The sequence below is a fragment of the Vanellus vanellus genome (assembly GCF_965231255.1).
Source record: "Vanellus vanellus genome assembly, chromosome: Z".
Taxonomy (NCBI): domain Eukaryota; kingdom Metazoa; phylum Chordata; class Aves; order Charadriiformes; family Charadriidae; genus Vanellus; species Vanellus vanellus.
This window is the reverse complement of record NC_138908.1, coordinates 56,951,262-56,978,380: the sequence shown is the minus strand read 5'-3', so window position 1 is coordinate 56,978,380 and position 27,119 is coordinate 56,951,262. Positions and strand designations below refer to the sequence as shown.

The window sequence follows — 27,119 nt, the reverse complement described above, 5'->3', positions numbered from 1 at the left end:
ATGATGTCATTATTTAGGCACTCAATAAAATAGACACTATCTCTATAGTTGCTTTTTGCTTTGTCTTATTACCTGTAGATGGATCTGTCTTATGGATGTTGTGGATATTACAGTTACAATGTTCATAATTACTATAGTGGAATTGTTTGTATAATAATTCTTTTAAGAAAAAGCTGCACAACATAAAGGTAAAAACATCAATGTTAGCTTTGCAGTACACACTGAAATTTGAAACAAAACCAATTTTTTTTTAAAAAAAAAGACGTAGGAACTGTGGAGAGTTACATCATATGAGACTGTCATTTGGATACTGGCTTGATCCCAAGCACCTGTCTTTGTATGATATGATTCCTGTCATGCAGATTTTTATAATTAGTATCTGAAAATGTTGGAGAGAAAAAACACTCTTTGGATTTAACTGTTGTAAGTAGTTCAGAGTACAGACACTTTTAAACTGTTGTGGTTCATGTTTCTTTAAAGAAAAAAAAGAAAAGGATAAATCTTCCCACAAATTTAAGGCACACTCCAGGTATCTACATGGTAGAGGACAAATAAATATCTGGAGGTAGAATGCCAAGTCTGGCTCTGCCCCCCACGTTATGTGTAGTAGCAAACTGGTGTGTTAGATTTAATAGAAGGCATAAAACAAAGCAAAATGAACTTGTTTAAAATGTCTCCAATTGTATCAGTGGGCTTTCAATCAACTGTGTAAGAGCAGACATCTTGATTTCAGGCTAGAGTCTATCAGAGCGTCATGCTGTTAATGACAGTAGTTTTAGTATTTCTTTATTGTAGTAATGTAGGAAGTCACAATGTGTGATTTTTGCCAAGACCTTTAAATTATCTTATTCACTACAGGGAGGCATGCTGGAAAGTGACAGAGACATACTTTTATTATTAAGAGAAGAATTTTGCCATTACAATTTAACAGTGCTGTTTGATAAAGTTACATTAACTATAAAGCATGAGTGCTCTTGCCAAAGTACCAATAATTGCATGATGAAAATGTAGTGTAAGATATATCATCGTCAGCAGTGTTTGTTAAGAAGGAAAAATGAATACTTTTAATAGCACTTGTTTATAGGCAGTAGACTTATTTTAGTTTTCTCTGTTAAATTTATACTGTGACCTCATCTAGTACTAGTTAAGTGATAGGAGATTCTTAATTTGCTTACACACAGTATCAGAAAGGAACATCACCATTTTAGTCTAGCATCTTACTTTTTACTTTTTGTAACAGGCCAACTTTTTTCTGCAAGGAGTGTTTTCATCATGTATGTCCATGTTGTGCTGCTTTTCTAGCACATGTGCAAACTACACAGGCTCTACTATCATTGAATAATTGCCTTCTAAAGACAGTTTAGGAAAGCTGTGGCATTAAACTGAAAAGTTAACATCTCAAATCTTAAAAGCTTTCTTTCTTGCGCTAGGATTTTAGTTCTAGAGCTGTCAGATATCACCATCTTAATTTTGCTAAATGAGTCTTAACTTGGAAAGGAATTGGAGCTCCTCAGAAATCAGTCATTACTATTTGATTTTTGTGGTATGGGCTGTGATGGCATACACCAACACAGGAGGAAGAAAGCAATCTCCTATAAACCCTACCAATTTGTGTGTAATATTACATAAGATACTGTGTAAAAAGTCATCAAGTCTTCAGTGAAAAATAAATCAACCAAAACTTCTTTCTTATTATTTAGTGAACCATTAATTTATTTTAATATTGCATTCCTTACTACTTCTTGCCAAGAGAAGTGTGTTGTCAAGAGAAGGAATAATTCTCACGTTTACTTTTCTAGAATTTTTGCTTTGTAATTTAAAAGGAGAAACATTTTCCATTTGTCAGTTCTTGTATCTCACCGAGAGTCTTAGTTCTGTTTCTCACTGTGTTTTGTAGTTAGACTTTTTTTGAACATGGTGCATGGAATGTGGACTTGGACCATATTCACCACATGAATTTGATATGCTGTATTTGCAGGGTCAAATTTTTAAAAAACTTTCTTAAATGTGTTGTTATTGAAGTTAGTGGAAGTGTAACAAATGCGTGAAGGCGAAGCTAAATTAGAAATGTGCTGAATTGAAAAACGTAGTTTTAATCTTCATGATGTTTCATTGTCATTTTAATTGGAATATTGATTTTACTGGGAGCAAACTGAGGCCATGTGTTTGCCAAAACCTTGAACTTGATCGCATTCCAATCAGAAAGTCATCAGGTGGTTATAGATTTACTTTTTTTTTTTTTTTTTTTTTTTTTTTGAGAAAAAACTCATGGAGGCTGTCTTTTCCATCTGTAATTAGTCAAGTTCATGGTCTGTGTTTAGATGAAAACTAAACTTTCAAAAGGACATTAGGTCAGAATTTTATACTATGTTTCTTATATGCCCAAAGCAGACTTAAAAATTCATACTTTTGAAAATGTTGTCTGTGACTTATTGCTTACTGTGACAGGAGTCGTAATCATTACTGTTGTTGATTTTACTTTTCAAGGTACCCAGAGAATGGCATAGTAGAAATGGACACCAGTAATCTTCGACCCCGAGCAAGAACCATTCTGAAGTGGAGTGAACTAAAAGTGGGTGATGTGGTGATGGTTAACTACAATGTTGAGACTCCAGAAGAAAGAGGATTTTGGTTTGATGCAGAAATTACCTCTTTGAGAGAAATCTCAAGGACTAACAAAGAGGTTCATGCTAAAATTCTGCTGGGGTAAGATTTGTTTGACCAACTCATAAAATCTCTACATATCATATAAAGTATGTTTGTTGGGTTTTTTTGTCTACTAGTCATCACTAGATTAAAATTTATGTCATACTTCAATTCCACAGCTGTCTGAGTCATGGAATTACAGGGCATGGTTTTTATGGTGTGCAGATTTAGTTATGAGTCAGAATTGTCACATTTCCTAAGATTGCTTCAGGCAACCATGAGGTCTCGTATATTATCTGTGTTTCGAATTGATTGGAGTGTGTTTTTTATTTATATTCTTTTCTATTTATATGCTATATATTTATAGATTTTTATTAATTTTTATATATATTATATGTTCAATTCTATTGAAAACTTAAAAAACTGTTTACAGTAGTTTTTGAGGTAATTGGGAACCCCTAGGTCTCACTGAGTGTTAGTCATCTCTGACAATTTGAGTAAGTCTTTGAACTGGCTAATTGAATTTTTAAAGAATAAAATATTTATGCAGGTATTATAGCTTCTGATGAGTAAAATGTGAAACTGTGGGATGTGGAAATTATGAGTTTGCACGTGGCTAAACTCACCTGTGTATCTTCACTTTATTTTCCTATTTCTAAAAATGTGTGTATAGTTCTTAGGAACAGTGTTGTCTGCAGAAATCCGTATATTTCTGTCAGTAAGCGGTGTGATTGCTGCCTTAAGGATGAACAGATGACCAGTTTTTATTGGCAGTCTTCTTGAGGAAGTCACTGTAACCTTTATCCTTCTCTTCATTAGCTTTCCTCATTCCTTTAACATTTTCTGACACAAAAGAACTAAATGCAAATGGGTCCAGTCCACCACCTCCATCCTTGCAGAAGATGGGGGTGTATGGGTACTTATATGTTAGGAGTGAAACTGATTATAAAATCAAACTGGAACTAAAGTGAAATTTCTTTTTACTTAAGAAATGATTGATTTGATGGTGGCATGTCCCCCATTTACTCAATGAGTAGTATCACTGTTCTGGGATCATATTCATTAAAAGGAATTGGACTATTTACATGTTAGTGTAGTTTTCTTTGAGAAAGGAGACTCATTCTATCTGTAGGAAGACTTACCGTGTAGGATGGGGTTAACTGGAAGAGATACACAGAAGGCTGTGATCAGGTTCAATTCAATATTTTTTGTAAATAACAAACAAACAAAAAAAACCACCCAAAACAAACAAAACCCACAAAACAAACAACAACAACAAAAATAAATAAATAAAAAAACCGCACCAAAAATGGGCAGCAGCAATCATACCTAGTACTGGGAAATAGGAAAGACATTGACACATTGACTTGGTAAGTCATGCAAGTAAATAAAAATATGTTTTGTGGATGGTTTTTATTTTTAGAATAATAGGAGTTTTATTAGACAATCTCAGTGCATTATGGTCATCTTGTATTAAGTAGAGCAGGCAGGTTTTGTAGGCAAAGCAAAAAAAAAAAAAACCAAAAACCTTCAAATGTAAAGGAGGAAGAAATTGAGTAGATAGTTTGAATTATTAACTTGGAAGAGCAAAAACATTAAGAAATGGAAGCCAGTCTAGAGAGATGAAGATTTTCATTGTAATGCATTTAGTATTTGTATGGCATTTGGTGAATCAGAGATGAACTTCATGGCCTCAGTCAGAACTGTCCAGATACCGGTTTACATGAAGTTCAAATGTCTGTTGATAATGTTATTTGAAACTGTTGTCTGCATAGATTCTTTCAGATTTTTTTTCCCATTTATTAAAGTATGATAATCAAAATACATTTTATATTGGCAAAAGCAAGCATGTGGTGGCTAATAAAAAAAATTCTCTCCATGCTGGTTGGAACTCTATATGACAGTCTTTTTTTTTTTTTTTAATTTAGATAAGCTGATAGTTATGCGTGAAATTTGAAGATGGTATCTTCAAATACTGTGGGTACTGTGGCAAGTACCATGGGGTTCCCCATAGTATTGGCACTTAATATCCTCTGAAAGGAGTTGGCGGGGAAAAAAGGCACAGTTGAAAAATATCTTATTCTAAGGTGGTGAATTTAAGTCTATTTTTCAAATGGAATCTTATTTCAGTGGATTTTCTTCCTGACTAAGAATTCAGGCTTCATTTACATGCTGATAGGTTGTATATGCAGTAATCAACTAGTTTGTGGAAAGTAAGGTTATCTGAGTTCTGCCACTTCTGAAATTTGTCCAGGAATAATTCTGTATCACCTGCGCTACCTAAGTCGTTCCTCTCAGTTGCCAGTAAAAATACAGGATAAATCTGCTAGTGTTGATAAACTAATCTAAGACATATGATGCAACAAGAATCACTTCACATTTCAGGTATGTTGATTTGCAAAACAAAAATCAATTTCTTAATGTTTCAATGTTTATTAATATATCTTAGTATATTAACATAAATATATATAATAGAAAATATAGTAATATAAATTAGCTTAGAATTATGTTGTTGTATTATTATTTTAGTCTATAATAATATAATTAATAAATGAATATTCTATATTTTAATATATTGCTAATATGTTATCATAAGTTCTTACCATAATGTTAGCATTAGTTAATTGTTTTAAATAAAGGTGAAATCTGGTTTGAATGCTTTATGAGTATATAGAATCATAGAATTGCTGAAGTTGGAAGGGGCCTTTAAGATCATCAAGTCCAACCATTAACCTACCCTGACAAAAAGCACTTCTAAACCATGTCCCTAAGTACCACATCTACCCTTTTTTTTAAACACTTCCAGAGATGGTGAATCCACCACCTCCCTGGGTAGCCTATTCCAATGTTTAATAACCCTTTCAGTGAAAAAGTGTTTCCTAATATTCAATCTAAACCTCCCCTGACATAACTTAAACCCATTTCCTCTCGTCCTATCACTTGTCACCAGGGAGAAGAGGTCAGCCCCCACCTCTCTACAACCTCCTTTCAGGTAGTTGTAGAGGGTGATAAGGTCTCCTCTCAGCCTCCTCTTCTCCAGGCTAAACCCCAGTTTCCTCGGTTGTTCCTCATAAGATTTGTCCTCCAGACCCCTCACCAGCTTTGTAGCCCTTCTCTGGACACCCCCCAACACCTCAATGTCCTTCTTGTAGTGAGGGGCCCAAAACCAAACACAGTACTCGAGGTGAGGCCTCACCAGTGCTGAGTACAGGGGGATGATTACTTCCCTAGTCCGGCTCACCACACTATTCCTGATGCAGGCCAGGATGGTGTTGGCCTTCTTGGCCACCTGGGCACACTGCTGGCTCATATTCAGCTGGCTGTCCACCAATACCCCCAGGGCCTGTTCTGCCAGGAAGTGGTAAAGTGATGTTAGTGATAAATTGATTGCATGTTAATGACTAATTATTTCTGTACTAAAGTACAACCTTAGCAGGCAGTAAAGGGAGGCAGAGTTCTTAGGATTGCCTCAGATATATTCATGGCTTGGAATTTTTTCCCTTTCTGGTTTTATGTCAAAGAGGCTTTGTATAAAACACTTTTGTGCGCAATAGTTGAATGTTTGATTTATTGGTCTTGATCACTTTTGACAAAGATTTTGTGAAGCTGTTGGCATAATGGTAGGAAATAACAAGAACATGTATGATATAGTAATGCTTTAGAGTTCGTAGAACACCTGATGAGTACTTCTTTTTTACTGTATCTGTTGATAGACGTGGTTTTTGGGTGTTACTTTTCCTCATGTGTCAGACATAACCTAAAGGAAATATCCTGGATATTCTGTCATCATTAGTTCATCTTTTGGGAAACAGATGTGGATTAGAGAATATTATCAAATAGAGAAGAGAGACTGAACAGGGGAGAAAACGACATCATTTGTACAGAAGAATTGAACACATAGTAAAAATTTCCATTTGTACTGTATTTGCATTGCAACTGAAATTTGTAATTGCAGGATGTCTAAAACCTATCCAAACTGGACTTACCGCGTCTCAGATAGAAATACTAGAGAAACTGGTGCTTTGACCATGGAATATACATGGGCTTGGGACCATAAGTCATTTGTGACTGTGTGTACATACTTGCAGTTCAGAATGGTCTCTTTGTGTGTGGTACCTCTGAACTGATTTTAACTAAATTTGCAGGGTGTACCTCTGTTTTTGAAAAACCTCTATTTTTGTTTTTTGAGAATATCTTCTGTTTCATGATGAAAGCAATTATTTGTAATCAAGAGTAATATGACTTGTCGTCTTTGCTCTTAAAAGGGCATGTATCAAATGCCTGTTACTGGTGTGTGGTTGTAAGGCAAACTGTTCACAATTTATTTTAATGTTGGAACTGGCTGATGTGATTAAAGTCACCACACTGGATCAAACCAAAGTACTTCAAATGGTGCTTTGTGTTTTCTCCTTGGTAGGCTTCAAGATAAATAAAGGCAAAATCAGGTCTTACTTTTCTTCAGTCAGCCTTTGGAAGTTTGAGTTTAGCAAGGACTCCGTCAATACCAAGATGTGTTTAAGCCTTTGGAGTTGTACAAGAATATCAGAAAAATTTGTGAACTCTGCAGATTTTATACCTCTTTCCCTTAAGTGAATATTTAATGAATTTGAGGTCTTTACCCAAGTGATGGTAACAGAAAGTAATAAAAAGGGTCCTAAATTTTCAGTTTTGTATTTGTCATCTTTTAGTTCTGCAGGCTTTTGTGTGAGGCTTCCTGCTCCCAAAAATGAAAGATAGTTTTGTTTTCAGATCAATCTCTCTAAATTTTAAATATGCTCATTATGTTTTTTTCTGTGTAACCTGTCCGATCTGGGGCTTATCTTCCTCTTTCAAACACAATTTCTGCCTTTTTTTTTTTTTTTTAGGATACATTCCTGTTTATCTTTTTAGACTCCTTTTATTCCTGTCTGTCATCTTATTTTTTTTGTTCTCAGAAGGCAGTATGGTGTTTTTACATGGTCTTTATGCTACCTGTACAGATTTTAATTTTACCAGCTCTTTTTACTACTTTTGAACAAGTTTTTCTATTTATATTGAACTTCTGATTTTTGAAACCATACATAATATTTGCTTTTATAGCTTTGCAAAGGTGTAGAATTTAAACATATTACAGAATAGTTAACTAACAGTGAAACAAGTCTTGCACATTGTTCTGGATGATTTCAAGAGTGTGCTTCTGTGCATTTCTATCTTGCTGGTCCAACAAAAAAGTTATTGGCAGTTGCACCTTGTTTTGACACTTCGAAAAATAACAGTATTATGCTTCCTATCCCTCTCAGTATGCATTGCGATATTCAACATGTCTCAGTTGTTTTTGTCATAGTTTGTAGGTGCCCAATAGAGTAGTTCTTATACTGTGTTTCTTCTTTAGGCCCGGAATTTCTGTCTGTGTGGTTTATCCCTAAGTGATGCTTGTATACTTCTGTGGTATAATTTTCTACTCAAAATAACTTCCCAGTTTATTTGTTTTAAGTAGCATCTTGGACTGTTGCTGGTTGATCTGGGAAGACATTGTTTTAATGATACTTAGAATATTAACAAGATTTACTTGGAGTGATTTTTTTTTTTTTTTTAATAGCTTTCATTCTGTATCAGTGGGTATCCTAATAATAAGAATTCTAATTGCTGAAGAACTTGCCTGCAGCTTTCTTGCACAGACATAAAAATGGCATATTATTTCTAGGCAACAAAACTTCTGAAAGGGTGAATTTGTGTCTTCCTCTTTCCTCTTCTCCTTATGACTTCAGTGGAGCTGGTCACCTCCTTTGAAGAAGAGACCTCCTTTTGAATCAACGCAACTGTTTCAAATCAAGATAGATTGTGATTGTCCAAGAAGACTGCTGGGATTTTTCATGGCGATTCTGTAGAGGTGATGCCTAGAACTTCTTAAGCACTTCTGTGAACTGCCTTTCCCTAGTCTCTACAGCTAGAGATGGCTTTTTTTGTGATACACAGACTTAGGTAATAATCTTGCAATTCTTAACAGGAATGACTCTAACAACAGGAAGAGAGTTTTGGGTCCCACTTGATTATCCTTTCAGACAAAAGAACTCATGTTTGGAGATGGGGGGGTGTGTGTGTAAAGAATAATCAGTTTGAACGTAAGAAGTGAAGTTTATTGGAAATCAAACTGTTTATTTTTAAATTCCAGATTAGGTTTTTGATCTTGCTTCAGTTGTGATTTCATTCTTGAGGAAAAGCTCAAGAATTAAAAGATACAATGGGCATGAGGACAGAAAATTATTAAAGAGACTTTTGAGTGGCATACAGTGCCTCCTCGTAATGCAAAAAAAAGGAGTCTGGGATGCAGGACAAATTGCCCAGAAGGTATTGGAACACACTGTCAGCTACTGGGACTGGAGAAAGGTTGGTCCTGTGGGACTGGACAAAGGTTGGTGTCCAGGCTGTGTTCTGGTCAAATGTGAGGGACAGAAGAACAATATCTGACTGAGAATAGTTCATGAAGAGAGTATGAACAGAGTGAACCCACTAACTGCTTGCTGTGTTAATTGTCCTTTTGACCAAGGTCATAAATGAGATACAGTACCTTGGTTCAGCACCTATGAAATCAAACCCAGCACATTTAGAAAGAATTGAAAGAGTACATTTTGAAGGGTATTTGGCTAACTTATTACAGATACCTTTTTCATGTTTCCTCTTCCTCTCCCTTCTTTCTCTTTGATTAAAATTTCCATTTTATGAACACTCCCTGAATAGTTATGATGGCCAGATTCTACACAGATCATAGCTTTGTTTTCTACATGCTTTGTTTTCCTGCTTTAAAGAAGACAAATCTTCAGGAGGTTCCATTGTGCAGAGAGGAGTAGAAGGATTACAGTTTTAAGGTTGCTTACCTGTAACTATTTCTCTTACTTGGAAGAAATACTATATCTCTTGATAATTCCCTCTTCCAGATTTCTAAAGAGGGAGTATGAAAAGTAATTGGTTTGTCCTTTATGCTGTTTCCCTGCACATTGCCTGTTCTTAACTGGCAATATGAAGAAAATGATAGTTGATTGAGTGTTTCAGTTTGCTCTCCATAAATGGAGGGAAAATAGACTGGGTGCTTATAATTCATATTAAGTCTTTTGAACTGTGAATGTACTGTTCTTTTGTCTTTAAATTTTAAAACTTGAATTGCAAACTGAGTCTGCATTACTAGAGATACTATTATCTCTCAAGCTAAGTAGCCCAGTTATGTAAGAGCATCTCAGTCCTGCTGGTGAAAGGGTAAGACTTTGGAGAACAAATCCTGCCAAGGGAAAGGAGCAGGCAAATCCTGTGGATCAAGACCTGGTTAATTGGACAACTCGTGTCAACTGGCATTTGGATTTTAATACCATGGGGCCTATAATTGGGTTCCCTTCTGTCCCTGAAAGTCCTTGATCCTCAAGTGGGACAACAGCATCTATGCCAACAGGCTGGCCAGCCTGGTGAGTAAAGTTTTGGGTGGTGGAGGGGCATTATGAACCATGGTTAAGGGAGGTGTTGGCATGTGCATGGAGAGCAAAGGGTACAGGGTGGTGGGAATAAGAGGGATCTTGGGATTGGTAAAAGAGGGATACCCATCTCAAGTGCACCTATGCAAATACATACAGCCTGGCAAACAAGCAGAAGGAATTATTTCTGTGTATATTCACAGAACTGACATTGTTGGTATAGTGGAGACATGATGGGGCAGCTCCCATGACTGAAGTGGGAGATGAGTGGATAACAACTTCTCAGGAAAGGCAAGCAAAGATAAAGAGGGCAGGGCTGCCATGATGTGAAGAAGTGTGGATGTAGGGAACTCTTCAGTAGGATGACAGCAATCTGGTTGAGAGCTTGTGGATGAAGATGGGAGAGGCCAGAAAGGATGACATAGTGAGGGTAGGTCACCCAATGAGGGTGAGAAAGAGGACAAATCCTTCTTTAAAAGTCTCTCAATCATAGGCCCTGATTTTCATGAAGGACTCTAATTCCCTGACGTGCTGGTGGGATAACACTGGAACACAAGCAGTCAGGAAGCTCTCTGGAAGATGTTGGGGGTGACTTCTTGATACAGATATTGGATAGATCAACACAGCTGGATCTGCTGTTTATTATCAAAAACTGCTTGGGGATCAGATGATCAATGGTAGCCTTGGCTATACTGACTGTGAAATAGTAGATACCAAGATCCTTGTAGAACGAAGGAAGGAGAGTAGCAGAACATAGACTCTGAAATTTAGTAGAGCAGACTTTGATGGGATTCCAAAGGAGGCAACTGTGAAGGGTAAAGGAGTTCAGCAGACCTGACATGCAGAAGGACAACTTCCTCCAAATGCAAAGATGGTTCATCCTGACACTCAGGAAACTAATAAATGTATCGGAAGACTGGCAAGGCCGAAGAGGAAACTCAGGAGTTCGCGTCAGTGCAAAAAGTCAGTATATAGGAGTTGGAAACAGGGGCAGTGTAAAAAGGAGGAATTTTGAATATGTAAGGATGCTGTAAGAGACAAGCTTTGGTTCTCGTAACAAGTGTAAACCGTAGACATCAAGGCCAATGCAGATAGCTTTTACCACTGCTTTGGCAGTTGAAGGATAAAGAAGGAAAATATGGATCTATTGATGAAAAAGACAGATAACTTAATGAAGACAGCGTCTGTTGATACTACCTTAGTCCTCATTAACAAGCTCTCTCTGATAGCTGTGCCTAGTGAAAGCATTCAAGGAGAGTCCTTGACAGTGAGTGAAGACTGAGTCAAGGAGTGCTTGCAAGAACTTGTCCAGTGGAGGTCCATAGGATTGGATGAGTTGCATCCAAGTATGCCAAGGGAGCTGGCTGATGTTGTAGTGATGCTTCTCTGTACTACATTTGAAAATCGTGGAGATCAGGGAGGTCCCTGAAAAGGACAAATGTTGCCTCTGTCTTTAAAGAAGGCCATCAGCCTTATTTCAGCATGAGGAAAACAATGGGACAGTCCTCTCAGAAGTGCTGGCCATGTGAAGCTGATTTGGAATAGGCAGGGTGGATTTTTTTCCAAGAGCAAATCATGCCTTCCAACCCTGGCTGCCTTCTATGATAAAATGATTAGCTCTGTGGCCAAGAGAAGAGCAACAGACATCATTTGCTTCAACTTGTAGCAGGTCTTTTGTCTATGTCCCATCATATCCTGTCCCAATTAGGATGTTGTGAGTTGGGTGGATGGGCAACCAGATGGGTTTAAAAAAAGATAAGATCCAATGATCAGGCTCAGAGAATATGGTTAATGAGTTGTGCGCTACCTGGAAAGTGACAACAAGCAGGAAACTGCAGGGTTGTATCCTGGGACTTGTACTGTTCACTGTCTTAAGAAACAGCGTGGCAGTGGCAATGCAGTGCACTTCACCAAGTTTGCAGAGACACCAAATTGATGGAAACTCATGGTAGTACTGTCAGTCAGAAGGACCTGAACAGGCAGGTGGAATGGGCTGACAAGAGCCTCATGAAATTCAACAAGGATAAATGCGGAGTTTTCTTGGACCTGGGAAGGCAGAGCACCTTGCAGCAACTTTAACTGGCTGGGGAGTAGCTCTGATGAGAAGGACTTCTGGGTCTTGATAGATAGCAAGCTGAACGTGAACCAGCAGTATGTAATGTAGGCTAACAATATTTGGGCTGTATGAAAAGGAGTATAATCAGAAGATTGGGGGAAGTGATTTATTCCCCTTTACTAAGCACTAATTAGACTGCATTAAGAATGCTAGATTCCACTGATCACCAAAAACATATGCACCCTACCTCAACATAAGAGACTCATAAACTAAAGTGAATTTGGCAAAGAGCTGCTGAGGTGGTTTGGGGAGCAGACGTGGTATGTAGCAGGCAGACCAGAGATGATGGACATAAATTGCAACGAGAGGGGGAGAAAATAGGTTCTTTGGATTCTGTTCTATAGCTTAACTTTTCAATTACTTAATTTTTCTGTGTTAAAGAATTAATTGCTTTAACAAAAAAAAAGAAAGTAAGTACTAAGTGTTAAAAGCTGGAATGTTTTGGGTTTCATAACCATTTCATGATTACCATAAGATACAAATATCTTTTGAAGGTGAAGAATGGGTTTACTTGCAGCTTGAGTTTTTTTGTTTGTTTTTTCCAGAACGTAAACTATATCTTCTGTTTTTGTAACATAATCATTTCTCTAATAAATGTGCAGACTTGGAACCACAGTGTCTTTTGACTTGCTTTCTAGGGGGTGATTTTTTTAGAAGTGTATTGAAGCTTAGTTTGGTCCCACTGGGGAAAGTAATTCCAAACAGTAGAGGAAGAACAGAAGAAAAGAAATCTAAGTGCAAAAAGGCAAAGAGTGTGTGGCGAAAAAAGTGATGGTAAGCAGGATATTAGGAAAAATAAAATAAATAAAAAAAGGAGTGGTGTTGAAATACATGTATATGTTTAAGAGAATCGTTGAGGATGGAAAGGAGCTCTTGAGATTGCTCCAGCAGGGTCAGGTAGAGCAGATTGCCTGGGACTGTGTCCGGTTGGGTTTTGAGTGTCCTTATAGGTGGAGACTCAACAACCTCTCTGGACAATCACTGTATAAACGTATTTTGTGTGATCAGAGGGAATTTCATGTGCTTCTGTTTGTGCCTTTTACTGCTTGTCCTGGCAGAAGGCACTAGTGGGAGGAGTCTGGCTCCCTGCTTATACACATGGATAAGAGCCCTCCACATACAAACCTTCTCCAGGGTAAACACTCCCATATCAGAGATGTTCCAGTCACTTAGTCTTTTTTGTTGTCCTTTTCTAGAACCACTCCTCTAAGTCCAGGGCTGTCTTACCCTGGGGAGACCAGACCTGGCCTCACCAGTGCTGAGTAGTGAGGAATGCTCACCTTCAGTCGACCTGCTGGCAATGCTCTTCTTAATGCAGTCCAGAAGGCTGTTCACCACCTTTGCTTATGAGGGCACATTGCTGGTTTGTGATCAACTTGTCATTCATGAATTTGTCAAGGTCTTTCTCTACCAAGCTGCTTTCCAGCCAGTTGGCACTGAGTATGTACTGGTGCACGGGGTACCCCCTATGTACAGGACTTCACATTTCTCTGTGTTGAACATAATGAAATTCCTCTCTGTCCAACTTGGCAGGTCACTCTGAAGGGTGGCATATGCATCTGTTATATCAGCAGCTACTCCTGGTTTTATATCTGTGAACTTGTTGATAGTCCACTCTGTTCCCATCATTCAGGTCATTAATGGGGATGTTAAACAGTACTGGCACCAGGGTCAACCCCTGGGGTGCTACTGACTTGCCTTCAACTGGACTTTGTGCCACTGATCGCAATCCTGTGGATTCAGCCAGTTTTCAATTCTCCTTACTGTACACTTAACTGAACCCATGCGTATATGTCAGGATCAGGTGAGGTTATATGTGAGAATGTGATGGGAAACAGTATCAAAAGCCTTGCTAAAGTGGCTGTGAACATATCCTGCTCTCTTGTCATCTTACAAGCAAGTCACCTCATTGTACAAGACTGCCAGGATGGTTAAGCATGATTTCCCCTCTGTAAGTCCATGCTCACAATTCCCGATCACCAGCCTGTCCTCGTATCTGGAAATTACTTCCAGGATTATTTGCTCTATTGCCTTCCCAGGGATTGATTGCTGGCCAGTCTGTCAGCAGATCTTCCTTCTTGAAATAGAAGTGATGTTTTCTCTCTTTTGGTTCTCAGAAAGGTGTCCCAGTTGTCATAACCTTTTGAAAATGACTAAAAGTAGCCTTACCCAGGTGTCAGGTAGCTCCCTTTGTGCTCATGGGTACAACCTGTTAGGCCCCATAGGTTTATATGCGTCCAGTTTAAGTGCTCCATAACATAATCTTCCTCCACTGAGGCTAAGTCTGACTTGCTCCACACATTCCCGTTGGTCTTGGGGGCCTGGGATTCCTGAATATTGGTCTTACAAGTAAACACTGAGGCAAAGAAGGTGCTCAGTGTTTATTGTCATCAGGGCCCCCGCTATATTTAGCAGTGGACCCATATTTTCTCTAGTTTTCCTTTCCTGTTTTTATAGTTGCAGAACGTTTTCCTTGTTGACCTTCACATCTCTTGCCAGCTTCAAATCAAGGCAGACCGTGGCTTTCCCAGCCCTATGCCTACACAATTGGACATGAACTCCATACTGCCCCCTGGGTCAGTGCCCCTGCTTCCACCTCTTACACTCTTCCTTTTTATATCTTGAGTTTGGACTGGGTGTTCCTTGCTCAGCCATGCAGGCCTCCTGCTGCCTTTGATTTCCTGCATATGGTGACAGACCATTCTTGAGCTCGCAGGAAGTGATCCTTGAATATCAACCAGCTCTACTGGACCTCTTCTCTCAAGACGTTGTATCCCATAGGATTTTTCCAAGCAGACCTCTGAAGACATAACAGTCTCCTCTCCTAATATCCAGGGTTGTCTTGCTTTTTACCTTGCTCCCTCTTCTAAAGATCCTGAACTCCATCATCTCACTATCATTGCAGCAAAACTGCCCTGACTTTATTGTCCCATGACCAGTTCTTCCTAATTTGTAAGTATCAGGTCTAGCAGGGCAGTTCTGCTTGATCACCTGTGTCAGGAAGTTTTTATCACTGCGCTCCAGAAATTTCCTAGGTTGTTTGTGTTCTCTGTTGCCCTTCCAGCAGATAACAGGGCACTTCAAATTCCCTCTGAGAACCAGGGCCTGTAAACATGAAACTTCTTCCAATTGTCTGAAGAAGGCCTCATACATTTATCCCTGATTAGAAGGTCTACAGCAGGCACCTACTACAGCATCACCTATGTTCTTCTGTCTGCTAATCTTGAACTGTAAGCTCTTGACTGGCTCCTGACTTGTCCTCGCATAAGGGGCAACTCCCCCTCCTTGCCCGTCTAGCCTGTCCTTCCTGAAGAGCCCATATCCATTTCTCACAGCACTTCAGTAAGCTATCCTACCATGTCTCTGTGATCCCAGTGAGGTCATGGACCTGCAGTAATTACATACACTTCTCTAATTCCTCTTGTTTGTTCCCCATGCTGTATGCATTGGTGTGTAGGTGTTTCAGGGAGGCACCAAAGTGTGCTGATTGCCCAGGCAGGGCATGCTGGCACTTCTTTCTTTACAGGCCTATGCTTCAAGTGTTTGCATGTCTGTGCTTTTTCTTTTGTTGTTGTTGATTGATTTTGTTCTGTTTTGTTCACTCCAGGCCCTTTGCTTACCTACCCCATCCACAGTTTCCTCACTTGTTTGTTGAGGAATCTCTCCAACCATTTTACCTAAAAGTCTAGGAACATTTGCATATACCTACATAAAAATGAATGATAATGGAATCATCACAGATTCCAAATATAGGCATAAGACCTAAAAGGATGTATTGCCATTATGCAGTAGCCATTAGGCACTTAAATGGAGCATTTAATATCATGAGTAATGGAATTAGACATTGTGGCACAGGTATTTGATGTGTCATGGTTTCAGCTGGGATGGAGTTCACATTTTGCAGCTGGTGTAGTGCTGTGTTTTGGATTTGGGGTGAGAAACAATGATGATAGACCACTAATGTCTTTGGTTGTTGCTGGGCAGTCAAGGCCTTTTCTGCTTCTCATGCTGTCCTGCCAACAAGCAGGCTGGGAGGGCACGAGAAGTTGGGAGGGGATACAGGCAGGATGGCTGACCCCAACTAATCAAAGGGCTATTCAAAACCTTGTGACATCATACTCAGTATATCAAACTGGGGGAAGAAGGAAGCAGGGGGTGTTTGGAGTTATGGTGTTTGTCTTCCCAATAACCGTTACATGTGATGGACCCCTGCTTTCCTGGGGATGGCTGAACACCTGCCTGCAAATGGAAAGCAGTGAATGAATTCCTTGTTTTGCTTTGCTTGTGTGCACGGCTTTTGGTCTACATATTAAACTATCTCAACCCACAGGTTTCTCCTCATTTTTACTCTTCCGATTCTCTCCCCTATTTGAAGTGGGGGGAGTGAGCAAGCGGCTGTGTGGCTCTGTCTGCCAGCTGGGGTTAAGCCATGACAGATGTAATTTGTCTGAAGAGAATGGGGCGATATATGGAATGAAGACATTTCAAAATGAGCAACTGCCCCCTAAATGCCAAATTGATTAGGACTTTTTCTCTCTGTAGGTCACCATGTACTTTCTGACTTTCAGGAATTCTTGGTGAGATGAGATTAATCCTGTTCTGTGCAGGATCATCCCTGAATGCTAAGCTTTTTCATTAAGTACTGCTGTCGTGTACATTCAAACAGTGATAATCCGTTCATTACGAACTTTCTAGGCTAGAAATTTGGTTTTGGCTTTGTTTGCGAGCAGTTCTCATTTGCCTTTGGTTTGATACAAAACATTCTATGGGAAACGTCTTCTGTGTCTCTGCATTTATTATTTTATGGTGGATACCTTCAGATTGTTCGTTGCAGGGGTTTTTATTTATTTATATTATTTTAAAACACCATAAATTTATTTTATTTTTCATTCACTTAGCATTGGTTTTATTATTGTATAGAGTACTTACTATGTTTCTGTATTTTCAAGAGTCTTCCTTTGGTATTCTTTGTTTTCTGGAAGTCCTTTCCATCCTGACTGTGAGTTTTTGTTATGAAGGGAGGTGCTTCTTCTCATGTCTTTGTTTTTGAATTGAGGTTCTCACTTAATCCAGCTAGGTACACTTATTGGTCTCCTGTAACTGTATCTAAGCTCATGATGAGCATGTGGGCTGCACCTGCTCTCAAAATTGTAACATAATATAAAATCTGGATAGAAGTTTTTAACCTCTTCTACTAAGAATCACTTGTTTGTAGCCCTGCCTTTTCTTAGCGTAAAAGAGCTTATCAGCTAGTCCAGATGCCTGGAATGATGTGTTGAACAGACTTTGCGTTGTTCTGAGTCTTGCAGTTCTGTCCACAAACACATGGAGAAGTGGACTGAGCTTAAACCATGCTCTGTGATGCCAAGCACAGCTCCCGCAGCTTTGTTTTTCATATATGAAGCATTTGGGATTCCATCTTTGTGGGTCTTCAACCAGCTCTTTTTACCTGGTTCTTTATGGATATTCAGTCAAATAGGTTAACATCTGCATGTTGGAACCTAGATTTGGAAACTGTGGATGCCTATTTAGCGTTGTGATTAGTGCCAGCCACAAACATAATCGAGTGTAAGAAGGGAGTGTCTGTAGTACCAGGAGGTGGTGCCCCCTCCCCTGTTGGAACCAGTGGCTCCCCTGCAGTACCATGGACAGGTCTGCCACCGGCGCGTCTCTGGCGCTGTTGTGGGTGGGAGCCGTCTGCCTTGGCTGCTTGGTGCTCCCTCTCCTCACTGGATTTCATGGCACAGGGCTGAGTCTTGCCCCTGAGCTACTATGCTAAATGGGGTATTAGGATCTGAGATTGTGACTTGCTGTTCTCTCAGGTCAGTGCTTTCCCCTCTTCCCAGGTACTAAGTTTATGCTTGCTCTTCTTATGTTCATCTCCTTTACAGATCCCTGGCTAAGGAAACAAGGATAGTCCCTGTGTCCAAATCTCTGCTCCCAGAGATGAACTACATGTATATATAACCATGAACTACAATATATCGTTTTGTAAATGCATCAAGCATTATGCCTATTACTGAGATTACAAAAAGTAATATCCTGGCTGGTTTGTGTTTGTATTCACAATGTAAATTTGTAGGCTTGGGAGTTGGAGGTGTGTGTGTGTTTTGTTTTGTTTGTTTTGTTTTTAAAGACCTTAACAATTCATATTAGGTTATGATGATTTTGATAGTAAGGTTTTCAACATACCCTGGGAAATAGGGTTTGTTAATTTTTTTTTTATTTTAGTGCTATATATATAGTAATAAAATCTTTGTATACTTGAAAAGTTGTCTTGTGTCTTTGTTGTTATAGTGGCTTGTGTAATAGAAACAAATAAAGTTGAATTAAAAGCACAGCTAATACTGTCCCATATTGTACCTGTGCATTTGTATTTTCATGAAAAACCAAATGGGTGTGTAATATTCTGAAAAAATCTTGAAAATATTGTCTGTTTTTCTGCTTACATACAATACAAAATAAAAGAACCTTTATGTCATTCTCTGCAACCTAGCAGAATTGGGTCAAGTCATCAATATAATGTGATATCTTCATGTGGGAAGATTTTGTAAGTTATGCTTAAAACACGCCTGTTTAAAATCAAATCTCCAGTCATGTTTGGTGAGGGTTGTAATTGTTTTATGGGTATATTTTAGCCTTTGTTTCATTCTGTGTAGACAATATGTGTTCACAGTTTGTTAAAACTACAGTTTAGCCTAAGTTATAGTTAATGTTTAAATACAAAGTGACCAGTAGTAATTTTCACGCTGCAATATTTTATATCAGATTAAGGTATTTACCACTTAACATCTTCTGAAATACGCACACTGTTACATATATTTGCTTTAATTTCAAAACATTCTTTTGGCTGATAGTGACTTAGAGTTAATACATTGAAGTGAACGTCACAACATAGTTCTGTTTTTCAAGAGTACATTTCTGTAGAGTGTATTTGTTACAATAGCATATATTTAATTCTCTAACCTCATGATTTTAACACATTTGTAATTCAATATTTTTTTTTAATAAAAATTGATAAACAATTGTTCATGAGCTTATTTCAGGAGCACAGTTTCTCTTGTTTCAAATGCAAAGAAAAGTGTTTAGAAAACAGTCCTCACTTTAAAAAGTGTATATTGAGTAAGTCAGGATACAAGTTCATGCAGCTGTTAAGGGTGAAAGCACAAAGTGTGAAGACGCAATGAAATGCTTTTGATACATACAGTAGACAGGAATTCTAGCAGCTCAACTGCTTCTAAGGCGATGATTGTGTAAGTGCTAACAAGCATTTTGGATGGTAGTATTGAAAGGATTCTTTGCATATTTCTGAAGAAGTTATCCAACTGTTGTATAATGTGGGAGAAAATAAAGAATTGCTGGCTGAAAGCTTTGCAAAAGCAGAATAGAGGCTGATTGATCATAAATGAGATGTAAACAAAGTGGTACATATGGAAAGATAGGTACTGAAAGTGGTAGTAAATTTGGTCCTGTTTTGATTTTTATGTTGTTTGTTAACTGAATTAATTCATTTGGAGACCATAGCCAATGTAATGTTCTGTTAGGTTTTATTCTGATTGTGGCTGTTTCTCTTCTGACCTGGACAATACCCTTTGACAGTAACCACAGAAGCTGACAAATGGATTAGTTGCCTGTGGTAAACATCACTTAGTGCAAGTATGGTTTTGCTCTTAGGAAAAGCGCCAAGATGAATTGTCATTAGACACTTTTCCTGATGGTTCATTGTGTGAATATAACCTTTGTGTGGTTTTTTTTGACTAGGAAATTTCCCCCTGTTTTTATTCAGCATTGTATTTTGACTCTTAGTGTGTGTTGAAATATTTTTCTTCTCATTTCAATATGGTAAAGTGGTAGAACCAGAAAATTCCGGGGACAAATCTGGCAATTGTAACTGAACTCTCGGACTATAACAACAGACAGTTTTCACAATGTGGTAAAAGCAGCTTTTATTTTCTTGAAAGTTGACCTTTGAGATATCCAGGGTGATATCCAGTTGTCATACTTCTAGTCAGCTTTAATTATGTATATCTAGATTGTTTTGCAACCTGAAGGTTTAAAAGAAAGAAGTGTATGTGTATGCGTGTGTGTGTGTGTGTGTGTGTAAAAGTACAGACATAAGAAGGTTCAGTTGAAGTTTTCTGTCTGGCTATGGGTAACCTATCTAAAAGAAAAGCTTGTCTTAGGAATTCTGTTGTATTGAAGGGTCTGGCTGTGTTTTGGGTGTATTACATAAAATACAAATGCAGTTGCACTTACTGTGGGTAATGCATAACTCAAGATTTTTTTAAAATCTTATTCTTGGTATGATAAGGTGAAGAAATGGAGAAAGGTGGTATGTCTTGTGTGTATTTGACAGAATAAGATAACCAAATTTTATGAGATAACCATAATTTTTAAGACAAATCCTGTGTAGCCTGGTCATTATTAAAGCTATTGTATGTGTAATGTGGCAGAAGAATTACTCTTCTAAGAGCAACTAGCTAAGCAGAGATTTTTAGCGTTGGTAAGGCTTAATCATTTATTATTAGACATCATGTGTCACAATGGTAGTTGATCTTCCTCTGTGGTTCCGGATATGCAGCTGTGGCATTTGTGGGAACAGCTTTGTAAAGTTATTTGATAGTATTTGCTTGCTCCTGATTTAACTCATAGCAGAAAATAACAAGTTTTTTTCTGGTTCAAATACTGGATATCTTTTAGGAAAAACTTAGCCTGAAAGATACTTTCTGAGTGCCGTTATCCCAAAGGAAAAATGCAAGAGGCACCCAAAAATGAAGGAATGCTTACCATGACCTAGTATGTGATACAGAAATGTTGAATTTCATCTATTTTATCAGTTCCATCTAGATATAAGAATAATATTGTTTTTGTCAGTAGGATTGCAGTGCTATGACAGAAAAACATGCCTTTACCAATTGTTACCTCTATGCAACTGAATTTCTTATTTTTTTTTTTTTAATTATTTTAAGAGTTCTGTGTTTTCTGGTATTAATTAGAGGAGATGTTTTATCTAACTAGTTACATTAAAAAAATGTATGTTGCACTTCAACACTTTGAGGTTGAGATAATATACATGTGATCTTTTTGTAATAAAGTTGATAAAAATCCATGCTTCTGCATACTTTTTGTTGTGGTGGTAACACCAGTCAACCAATTTACAAAACTTTTTATGATATCTTTCATGAAAACAATGTGATAATCATTGTAGTTAAAAGTCATTTTAGTAGTTCAAATTGGCATCATCAGCATTTACTGCTAATAAATATTCTCCTGAGCTCAGGTTTGGCTCGTTTCCCAAAAATACATATGGCAGTAACACAAGCGTCTCTAGATTTGTAAGTACAACTTTATGGTATTTTGCCACCTTCCTTCTTGTCTACAGTCTGTATGCAGACAATTACATGTGATGAAAAAGTTTGGGTTTTTTTTAAACAACTAGTTCCTAAATTTCTGGTGAAAATGCAGTAAAAAGGGGGGTAAATTAGTAAAACAGCTCTAGACAATAAGGCAGTGCAGGGAGGGGGGATGAAATGTTGCAAGTTTTTCCTGGATGCAGTTTTGCTCGTAATAGGGATAGTGTATTTAGACTACACAGACATTGCAGATTTGCAAGATGCAAAAATTGGGGAAAAATGCACTCTGCAAATATGCTGGAATTTTTCTGAAGTGTACTGGAATTTGAAGATATCTCTGTATCCCATGATGTGTGTGAAGTCATGTTTGTACCTGCTACATTGAGACTGTCACTAGTGTTTCTTGACAAGATTTTAACTTACTTAATAAATTATGCTTTGAATTTTCTGTAGATGCACATATAGTTGTATGCTTACTAATATCCACTATATTATTCAACTGCTATGACTGTTTTGAGTTTTCCATACATATCTGCTTAATTAAACTTTAAGGTGTGCTTTCTTATTTTTTCTTTTGCTTTGTAAGCATACAGATACATAAACCAATACATGGGAGGCAGGGGTTATATGAATATAAAAGTTTGTATTACTTAGGTGAAAGAAGGCATAATTCTATATTTTGGTTTTAAAATAGATTCACTACTTTTGAGTTTTGTTAGAAATAAGTCCTAGAGAATCAAGCCGGATAGGCAGGCAAGCAGTGGAATAGCTAAGGATGGTCCTAACATAACTAGGTTTATAGCATTAAAGAGTATAGTGAGATTTGTTTTGTTTTGTTTTTTAAACTTTAAATAATCTTGGACTAACAGAAAGTGTAGGGCAGTTAAGAAAAGGTACAGAAAATAAGGAAGGAAACCTTCATGCTTTGAGAAGCTCAGTCTGTATTTGTTAATTCGTTTTTCCTGCCAGAGATTGTTTGCGCTTTGTCCTCTCTCTATTTGAATGCTGAGTGCTATTATGACTATGAATGAATGGGTATGTGGTGTAGATAAGTGTCTTTGCATGCTACCTCAGAAGAGAGAAGCTTCAATGCTTTCCTTTCCTGCAGAGGTGTACTGGCACCCACAGTCCTTTCAGAGGTGCAGTTGTTCTTGGGAGTATTCTTCTATCAGTTTCCAGTTTTCTAGTTAAATAGTTCATTTTAAATCAAACTTGGAAATTGTGCCTTAAGTAGAGCTGCAGATTTGGTAATAGATGGGGGAATTTAAGTGCTGTAGCCATAATCTTATGTCCGTAATTGTCAGAGGCATGCTTTGTCGTAACAGAAGCTGGGGTCCAGCATTCTAGTGGGTGCTTGGATCATGCAGTCCCATCCAGGCTGAGGTGCAGAAAATCAGACTTCCTATGTTCACTGCAGTGTATGGAAACCTAAATAAATCCGAGGGCTGTTACCCACAATGGCCAGAACTGCTTTTAAGTAATGCCCCCTAGTGTGCAAATGAAGATTATCTTAAATACGTTATTTTCCTGGTCAAGAAAACAAACGGTTCTCTCTCTAATGTATGTATATGCATTGATGTAGCATTTGTATCTTCTGTTGAAATATCCCAAATCGTTGAAGTTGCTAGCAGTTGCTGTTTATGCATATAACTAACAATGGGGAATGTTTTCCCTCCAAAAACTGCAAGGAAGAAAAAGGGTCAAAATAAATAGAGATGCCAAAGCAGACAGCAGTTGGTGCATTAAAAGACAATTTTAGTGAATCAAGACACTATCAGAATCCTCTCAGCTCCAGTTCCAACACTGCATTGCTCAGAGCCACCAAAAAGTGTTTTGCTGCCTGTGGTATTTTTTTCCTGGCTTATTCTTTTCTGTCTTAGTTAAGTCAGCATGTGGCAGAGTCCAAGAACTGGAGTTGAGACAAGGGAATTGGTGGGAGCAGACTAAGAGGTAGAGCATGGAGCAACAGATCCGAGACTGAAGCCTGATGTTTCTGGAGGTGTTCTGTTATTGCAGTTATTCTTATTTAATATGGACCTAATATCTTGTTTCTCTACCTGTCTATAGTTTGATTTAGTTTTGCAGCCTATACCTTTCTATAGGGATATGCCAGCTGGCTGACTTTCTTCAAGAGGACTTTCAAGTCACCTCTGTGATTGTTTCATACAGTTTTCCTACAAATAGGGCTTAGAAGACTTGTTCGCCTGATTCAGACATATTCCCAGACTTTCTGCACTCTAAGTATTTGAAAAAACACGTAGCATTTTAACTTACTGGAAGTCTTCACCTGGAAAATAGTCTGTAGTGTGGCAATATTTAATAATTATCTTTACAGTTATTAATTTTTGTTATTTCACTGCTTCTGAAGAGACACTGTGGTGCAGTTCACTTCAACTTTGCTTAGCAGAATCTGGCACAACCTTCTTCAAATACTGAGCAGTAACCAATACAGTAATTTGTTTTTTCATTCGCAATAGAGCCTTCAAAAATCTGTATAATCTTCACTCTTTCCTAACTTGGAATTAGGCTAACTGTGTGCTACTACTTTCCTATTACGTCCAGCACATTTAATGTCTATATAGGAAAGAAAAAAAAAAATCTATTTTATTTCTTGTATTGCAGGATGCTCACTGGACATTTTAGCTACAAACATCACAGTCTTGGTAAATGTTAAGCTTTATAATCTTAATAATTCAAGCTATGGCATTTGTGATCTGTATGTCAAACAGCTCAATTCTGAAATCAGTAACAGGGCGTGATTCAGTGAAATCAGTGAGACTATGTTCAGTAATTACTACTTCTGATACAGGTTATACTGAAAATTCCCACTTATTTCTAGGTTAGGTAGTATATTGAAAATGTTAGGAGAACAGGCAGTTAAAGAAGGCACAACATCATCCTGAGGAGGGAAGAAAAAGGAGTGTTTTAAAACCGTTGGTGCTCTTATGGCCTTTTCTTCCTAGGTATGTTTACATTTGAATTAGAATTCCAGTAAATACAAAGAAATTATAATAAGAGGAGGTGAAGGCCTTTACTCTGCATTTAATATTTCCTAATCCTTCCCTAGAAGTCGTTCAGCATTAGTGTTGTGGAGTCATGGAGTATTTGTTTACTCATCACTGAAATATGGTGATTATGCACTGAAACCTTGACATTAACAGGACTACTCGCAGTACATAATTCAGTATTGTAGGTGTCTTTGCAGGATTGGGTTTTAGGTTTCCAAAATATTTGGAAGTCATGGAAGGGCTTTTGAAGCTTTCTATTGCTTTTCTTACTCTGTGGGTTCCAAGTAGCGTCTATTATTGTGTCTTACAAGTCATGTTTCTGATTCATTTCTGACACTGTGCTTTTATAATGATGTTTTATATGCTGGCTTCAAGAGGATATGATTTTGTCTGGTCTGCTGTGTTCAGCCAAAAAAGAAACATTTTGAGGTTTTAGAACTATGAAGTTATGGATGGCTGTCAGTTAGGACATACTCAGCTCCAGGTATTCTGAGGGTAATGAAGTGGTCTTTATGTGAGTGTTTCGTGTGCATTTTGGTTTTCTTAGAAGTTACACTACTAGACAATTTTGTGTGTTAATTGAAATAAAGTGTCCTATCACTGATGAAAGAACGGTGCTAGTTAGCTTTATCTCATTGCTTAGGATTCATAAAGTACGGAATCTAGGTCTGAGGAACTAAGTTGAATGTACTTTTTATTCTTGTTTTTCAGAGGCCCAGAAGACACAATAAATGATTGTAAAATCCTTTTTATAGAGGAAATGTACAAGATTGAAAAGCCAGGAGCCTATCCATTGACATTTGGGGATGGAGATTTCAAAAGTATGCTTTTTTTATTATTTGAATAGAAGTACAAAATTGAATGATGTTTCTTTAAAAAAAATAGAAGGATCAGTATGCAGAGGTAATAATAATTGCTTTGTGTGTGTGTGTGTGTGTGTGTGTGTGTGTGTGTGTGTGTGTGTGTGTTCAGGAAACTAATACCATAGAAGACTTTTCAGATTTCTGTTCTAAAAGTATGTTTACAGTAAGGTGGCTCTATTACTTGACATATTCAGAAACTGATAACATCCTAGTGCTATCAGTCATAAGCAGCAAAAAAGGGGAACAGCTGATAACGTTCTAAATGAACTGTGCAGAATGAATTCGTAGTCTCAGTTAAGTTCCTTGATAGGCGTCCAGGTCACCAAAACTGCTATTGCAATCAACATGTCATTTAAACTTTTAATAAATTAATAAATGCCAAAGATAGACTCGATCTGTAATGATACATTTTAACCTTGCCGTTACGTGGAATTAAAAAAAAAAAAAAAAAGAACTTTGTCCCAAAGCTGTTTGTACGATGAAAAAAAGGGATAATTAACGTTTGGATTTTTATTCGTGCCTGCATGATCTTCAAAAAAAAAAAAATATGCCATATCTCCTCATCCTCCCCACAACCACAAGAAGGACTTAGTGGCAGCTTATCTAAAAAGTAGTGTTACATTTTATTCTAAGTTTAAAAATACATTGAAGTTACGAGTGATAAGTGTTTGTGATAGCAACACTGAGAGATTGGACTGCTAATAGGTGTTAGATATTATTACTTGTTAGACTCCTGACTCCAAGGCGATTTTTCAGAACCTTTGTGTGTAGCTCTCAGTGCTCAAAAACTAGTCTGCTTACTGTTTATTTGCTGTCATCTAGAACATCACTGTTTTTCAGAGGAGTGTATACCATTTGCTGTGGTATTCTTAAAAGTAAAAATGTGATTTCTGTAAACTAACTTCTCACAATTCATTTTTCATTACTTGTGATTTACTTTCCTCAGATTACTCAAAAAAAAAAAAAAAATTAACCATCCATTCTGTTTGTTCTTATGTGGTCACATTAAAGGGTTTTTGCAATATCTTAAAACATGTTTTTATTTAAAAAATTGTAGTACGAGAAATTAAAAAATCTACAGATACTGCTTTGCATTTACATACCTACTTATTTTGCAAGTCTAATTGTTTATGAAACTTTTTAAAAGGTAAATAAAATTATTACAGTTCATTTAGTTCTTCCCTGTAGCTACTGTTTTGTGAATTAATTTTTTAAAATTATGTGTGTGTTAAAGAAATGAATGATTACTAGATTGCTGATTATACAAAATTGTCTACAGTGGCAACATTTGGTCTGACATGAGTATTTTATCACAGAATCATAGAAACGTTTAGGTTGGAAAAGATCCTTAAGATCAAGTCCAACTGTGAACCTAGCACTGCCAAGTCGACCACTAAACCATGTGCCTAAGTGCCACATATACACATCTTGTAAATACCTCCAGGGATGGTGACTCCACCACTTCCCTGGGCAGCCAATGCTTGACAACCCTTTCGGTGAAGAAACTTTTCCTAATATCCATTCTAAACCTACCCCAGCACAACTTGAGGCCGTTTCCTCTTGTCCTATCGCTTGTTACTAGTGAGAGGAGGTCGACCCCCACCTCTCTACAACCTTCTTTCAGGTAGTGGTAGACATCAATACAGTCTCCCCTGAGCCTCCTTTTCTCCAGGCTAAACAACCCCAGTTCCCTC

General features: G+C 37.7%; 1 protein-coding gene across 1 annotated transcript in view; it reads left to right on the top strand.

The window, feature by feature from the left end:
* The window catches only part of UHRF2 (ubiquitin like with PHD and ring finger domains 2), a 95,581-nt gene that overhangs the window by 33,464 nt on the left and 34,998 nt on the right, over window positions 1-27,119 (top strand). The window contains exons 4-5 of the mRNA XM_082497105.1: window positions 2,488-2,706; window positions 25,274-25,383. Coding sequence (XP_082353231.1) covers window positions 2,488-2,706; window positions 25,274-25,383 — 329 coding nt within the window. The remainder of the gene's footprint in view (window positions 1-2,487; window positions 2,707-25,273; window positions 25,384-27,119) is intronic.